The sequence below is a fragment of the Psammomys obesus genome, unplaced genomic scaffold (assembly GCF_907164565.1).
Source record: "Psammomys obesus unplaced genomic scaffold, mPsaObe1.curated_primary_1811, whole genome shotgun sequence".
Lineage (NCBI taxonomy): Eukaryota > Metazoa > Chordata > Mammalia > Rodentia > Muridae > Psammomys > Psammomys obesus.
The window spans coordinates 13,799,771-13,805,942 of NW_026590062.1; the positions used below are offsets into that span (position 1 = coordinate 13,799,771).

General features: G+C 52.7%; 1 protein-coding gene across 3 annotated transcripts in view; it reads left to right on the forward strand.

Moving 5' to 3' along the window:
- Window positions 1-1,706, forward strand: part of Aacs (acetoacetyl-CoA synthetase) — a 39,535-nt gene extending 37,829 nt beyond the window's left edge. For 2 of the 3 annotated variants that reach the window (XM_055606196.1, XM_055606198.1), the window contains one exon: window positions 557-1,706. In XM_055606196.1, coding sequence (XP_055462171.1) covers window positions 557-694 — 138 coding nt within the window. In that variant the 3' untranslated portion in view covers window positions 695-1,706. The remainder of the gene's footprint in view (window positions 1-556) is intronic. The other variant, XM_055606197.1, reaches the window with a different exon arrangement.
- Window positions 1,707-6,172: the final 4,466 nt, after the last annotated feature.

Genomic DNA, 6,172 nt, shown 5'->3' on the forward strand with positions numbered 1-6,172 from the left:
GGAGTGGGGGCATGTGTTATGTGTCAGTGCATGCATGTGTAAGCAAGTGTGTGTATGAGCCTGTATGTGTGTGTGCTCCCAGGCCTTCCCAGCCATCACCATGCTGTGTACTGCACCGGACACTGCAGTGGGCACACCAGGTGCCACAGGGCCCGTACCCAGAGTGACCCCACACCTGCTCAGGTGCCACTCCCTCTGACAGACCTCTCCTCTCCATCTGCTTTCTTCAGATGGGAGCAGTCTGTTTTCACAACTGTTTCCATCTGAAGAAAGCACCAGCATGTGGGTCTGGGCAGGGCACAGCCTGGGGTCACCCACATGCTCGCATGCTTTTTGACACAGACATGGGGTCACATGGCGGGTTCCATGGACAGTGTCAGCACAGCCTCTGATGGCCTCAGGGTCCCTCAGGTGTGTGGGGCACGCGTCCGAGGCCGCTGCCTATCAGGTTTCATGAGTCCTCTTGGAAGAAAATGTGGGGAGAAGCCAGGTGAGGCTACGCTGTGCGTCTCTGGTTTAAACAGTCCCTGCTGTGTTTTCTGCGCCTTTCCCACAGTACACACTCAACGGCAAGAAAGTGGAGGTGGCCGTGAAGGAGGTGATGGCTGGGATGACCGTGGAGCACCGGGGGGCCTTCTCCAACCCCGAGACCCTGGACCTATACCGGGACATCCCTGAGCTGCAGGACTTCTGAGCCAGTGGCTCTCATGCTGTCTGGCATGTGATGGGATCTCAGGACACTCTAGTGACAACAGCTGCTCCAGATGGCCCCGGACACTGTGCACTCCTCGGGCTTGGAAGCAGCACTCCCGTTTCGGAGTCGTTGGTGGGGACCAGGTCTCCCATGCTCCAGGATGGGCCCTGGCCTTCAGAGACCGGAATGGCACATTGAGGCTTGCCTCAGCCCTGCTGCTCTAGGTCAACACGCAGCCTTGTGGATACGGGGTTGGTGACATTGGTGACAGCACACCGGATCTCGCTCTGTGAAGGTGAAGTTTTACATACACTCCCTGTCCTTAACTGGCCTGGCTCCCTCAGCTGAACTGTTCTCTCAAGCACTGGCTGAAGCCAGGGCACCTGCCCAGCATGCCTGTCACCTCACGGCTGTCCGCTGGGACCCCTGCTCATGTATGTCTGCCACGGCCAGAACACCATCCTAGGGAGTTGCGAGTGACACTCTAGCCAGCCAGCTCTCTGCTGTGGCAGTCCCCTCTGCTGGCGAGTGTCCCCGACTGTCTCTGGGTTTTAACAGCACAGTGTTTGAATGGCTCAGACGTTTTAATGTTAATTGGTCTGCTTTCCAGAGGCACTTGAATCCCTGGGTGTGGACCCTGTGCCACCACTCAGGTGTGTGCCGGGCAGTGAGATCCTGAAGTCCTTCAGGGATGGAGCTGCCCAGCCTTGGAGGAAGAGGCCCCGTGCTCCCTCCTAATAGTAGTCCCTGGGCTCTTTCTGTTGTGACTGTCCTCTCTACATTTGTAACTGGAGTCTCAGGCTTTGGTCGCCAGGACTCCACGGTGCTTCTCCTCTGGCGCATGGAGTATGTCACAAATCCTGGTGATTGTTTTTTTTTTTTTTTGTTTTTTTTTGTATTTTTTTTTTTTTAAACTGAGCACAACATAAAACCTTTTGAAAATATCCTGGGTTTTCAGTCTATAAGGGAAAAGTGCTATGAAGAATTTTATGGAATAAATTTGTGCCATGTACACCTGTATGTGTAGTATGCTTGTGTCTCTCTGAGGTTATTAGATTTCCATGTGTGGCTGACCATACCAATGTCAGCTCACTGCTGCGCCATCAAGTTGTGTGGCCTAGCACAAGTTGTATAATGGTGTTTCCTGGGTTCCTGGTGTTCAGCTTTGTCCTAGTTTCTGTTAGGCCAGTGTCTCGGCCCTCCCCACACCCTGCGCCCCCTGCCACCTGGGGATGGCTAGGAATCTGGATTCTGCCAGCTCGCCACAGAATCCTAGTTCAGCCCTAGTGGCCTTCCTGCCGCAGAGAGCGGGTGTCTGTCTGGGTCTCCAGGATATAGGAGCAGCAGCCCTGCTGTGAGCTGTGCTCCATCATTCCTGCTGTGGCTGTCTTACCCGCTGCCCTGTGGTATCATCTGGCTCATTCCCACCAAGCCTTCTATCTGTGTTCCTGTGGGAAGAGGTAAGTGATGGAGGCCTGGCCTCCTGTGGCCTGGCAGCAAGAGTGATGGCTTTCCTGGAACTGGCTGTGCTGCAGGGGAGCTTACGGACCTGAGCACCAAGGGGATCTTTTGTAGTTTCCCATGGTCTAAAGCCTTGGTGGTCCCCCATCTCCCATTTGTTGAATTTTAGTCCCCTGGCCATTCCTGTGGCCTCTGGCTCTCTCCCCTTTGCCATCTGACAGTGAGCATCTGGTTCCCCAACCCCTCATGTCACACATGTCCCCACAGGTTCCCAGAGGAGGAGATGGGCCATCGTGGTGGTGGGTACCCTGGGTCAGCCTTCCCGTGTTGAGTTCTAGGCAGCTACACAATCGTATGTTTTTATCACAAGGACGTGTCTGTGGCTCTCTCTCTTTGTTCCCCTTTTCTGTTTGATTTGTATATTTTGATGATCTAGGGGATGGAGCTTGAGGCCTCACGGGCTAGGCTGGCGCCATACCACTGAGTTATAGGCCAGCCCACTCAAAAAAGAGACCTATATGTATTTTATGTGTATGGATGTTTTACCTGCATATAGTTATGTGCGTTACATGCATGCAGTGCCCACGGAGGCCAGAAGAGGGCGTCAGATTCCTTTGTACTGGAGTTCAGCGCCATGTGCTGGGGAGAGCAGGCAGTGCCCTTGACCTCTGAGCCAAATAACCCAGCGGTGCATTCTCACCTCTGTGAGAACCCAGGCTCTTGCAGAGTCTGTATCCCATTATTCATTGCTTTCTTATTCTGACTCAGCAGGGACTTAGGGTTTGACAGTTCTATTAGGTCTGCTTCCCTGCCCAGTTGACCTTGCAAATTGAATTTGGGGGTCAGCACCTCCGCTTGGCTGATTTCACGGCAGTCCTCTGCGTGCTGGGAGTTACGATCTGGGACTTTTGGCTAGGCGGCCACTTCTGTCTTGTCTCACCCACCTGTCCCTTTCCATTCCAGTGTCTCACCTCCACATGGAAGGCAGAGGTCTCTGATGGATGACGTTGTCAGCCACTCCGTCAAAGTGACAGTGTCATTTTAGATACTCTGTCTTCCGACCCCAGGTTTATTTTTAGCCAGCCTTCTCGGAGGTGGAGCCACACAAGAGTTCTAGGCTTGGCCCTCATCCTACAGACTGGGGAGGACCGACCAACATAGTCAGAAATCTCAGATCCTTGCTGGTGTGATGTCCTGTCATATCCCTCCATTAATCAGAAGAAATGCTCCTGACTCTTGGCTGCCTGGACACAGACGCTTTGAAGGAGTCGGGCACAGTTAGCTGCGTGTGTCAGAGATGGGGTCTCATGTTGCCCAGGCTCCATGTAGCTGAGGGTGACTGTGAACTCCTGATCCTCCTGCCTCTGTGCTTAGTCTTATGTGGTGCTGGGGTCAGAATTCGGGGCCTGTGCATGCTAGGCAAGTACTCCACCAACTGAGGACCAGATAGGCGTCTCTCGGAGTAGGCATCTCTTGGAGTCTTCTGGCCTCCCCGGGATAACAAGATAACTGCTGAGCTTCTTGTTATGGAGGCCACGTTGAAAGCATGAAGAGCTGAGAGGTGGTCAGACATCTGTACTCTCTGGGTGTGTGTGTCCCCAGATAGTGTCTGGTCCAGAAATAGATCCGCAGGGGACTCTGGGAAAACCATTTAGCTTTCCTACCCTGGATGAATAAGGAGGAGGGGGCTGAAAAGATGTGCAAGGCTGGACTTAGCTGTGCATCGGTGACATGGTGAACACCGAGACTGCTTTGGGCTGGCTGAGGATGCCGAGGGAGGGTTCTGACTCCACTGTGACATGCATGGCTGGCTGAGCCACTTCCGGCCCTGCCTGGGTGGCTGCCACCTTCACTCTGGAGGTGGGCGACATTAAAAATCGGAAGCTAGTCTTTATGCAAATGCACGCCCCACTTTGTCTTAAGATTTTAATTTTCCTGTGACTTATTCCATCCCCCCTCCCCTTCTCCTGTGGAAGAATTCAAAACACCCAGCAGCCAATCAGAGGGATTTTCCAATCTTTCTGTTTTGTTGAGTGTCTTTCCAGGCCAGAACCCCCTCTAGGACCAGGAAATAGCCAGCAGGACAAATCCTGTGATGTGTACTTTACACATGAAGCTTACCAGCCATTTATACATGAGTCAGACCCTGTAGGAGAGAGAATGCATGAGGACAATGAAACATCAACGGTAGAGAAACAGCTGGCTGCTCAGCCTGGGAAACCAGAAGGCCAGGAAGCCACAGCCATGTGTGATCTGAAGGAAGGATACTCTAGGCAGAGGGGACAGTTGGTGCAAAGGGAGTGAGGGCCTCTTGTGGGACCAAGGTTGGAGATCTCGGTGTCATTTCTCGCTGACCATCCACGAGGCTGCATCTTGACCTGGAGCTTCTTGGTCCCATTGCCCACTCCATCCTCCAAGCCATCAGCAGGCACTTGTGCCTTGGCTCTGAATCCTCACACTTCTGGCCTTAGTAACTATCTGTGGTCCTTTTGTTTTGGTTTTGGAGCTAGCTTTCCAGTACCTCAAACCTGCAGCTAACCTCAGGCCCCAGCCTCCCAAGTGCTGGGATTCCAGATGTGAGCTGGCGCACCGGAGGGGAGCTGTTTTTCTTGTTTTCACCTGGGCCATAGGAGGCCCCATTCCATCACAGCACTGGGGGTGAGGGAGTAGGAGTCTGCGGGGTTTCAATAACTCTCCCAGGGCGTCCCTCTCTTCCCCTCCTGCCCTGTTAGTCACAAAGCACCTCTGGTTCTGAGAACAGCTCTCTTCTGCCCACTGTCTGCACAGCCTCTGTCTTGGCTGTGCAGTTCACTGGACCCCTTTAATGCTAGCACAGCCCTGCCCCAGGGTCTTTGCATATTCTGCTTCTGCCCTTTGCAGGGCTGCCCCCAGCCTGTGAAGCTCCTTCTTTTTTTTTTTTTTTTTTTTCCCTCCCTCTCTGTTAAGACTCACTTTAATGTCTCCCTTTCAGCCCCTCCTTAAGCCACCCCTCCCCCTCTTTACTCCTGACTTCTCCAACTCCTTTTCTTACAGTTTCCTCATCTGTGAAGCCACCTGTCTCCTGCCCAGGGGCCAGCCTTGCATGCCTCAGCACTTCACCATGACACCGGGCAGGACCTTGGGGCAGAACAGGTGTGTGACCAAGGGCTGAATGAGTGTGTATTCAGGGCGGACCGCCTTGCGCTGAGCCCTGCGGTTTCTTCAAAACCTCAGCAGCTGTTACATAACTGGCTGTCTGCAGAACTGTCTGCGCCGGCTCCTCAAGTGGTTATATTTGGTGTTTACAGTCTCTCTTTCCCCTCTCATGAGTTCTCTTGAGAGCTCAGGGCACCAGGCTTGGCTTCTGCAGGGAAATAAGTCTTCTGCCGTAGTCCAAGAGGCCCTGGGGACTTGGAGACAGTTGTCTTGGCTGCAGCCCAGTATCTCTGGCACAGGAGCAGCCCCCATGCTGGTGTGGGAGGTGAGGTTTATCCTGCCAATCCACAAGGGGGCGGGGAGAAGCAAGGGCCAAATGGAAGAGAGCAAAAGACAATGTCTTGCCTAGCTGTGTTATGTCAGTTCACTTGCCTGACCCTCTGAGCCCCATCAGCCTTGTTTGCAGAGCAAACGCTCGCTCACTCACTCACTCACTCACTCACTCACTCACTCACTCACTCAGCAGAGGCATTCCTGGCACAAGGATGGAATTTCAGAGGTCGCAGGGAAAGCATGGAGAGAACTACCCTGTGTTTCTTGCAAGGTGTGAGTCCTGGCTTCTAGCGGAGACTCTACTCTGCATTCACAAAGCAGCAAACCCTCTTTCTGCCCAGCCTGGCCTCAGTGGCTTTCTTTTATACCTGTTTATAGAAACATCTCAATTACTGTTATGTCCTGGAAGCAGAGAGGGATGTGGGGGTAGCCCATGTCACCAGCCTTGGTGACAAAAATGGGTGTTTTCCTTAAATCTCTTCTTTGTTCTAACTGAAATTTTTTATTATTATTATTATTATTATTATTATTATTATTATTATTATTATT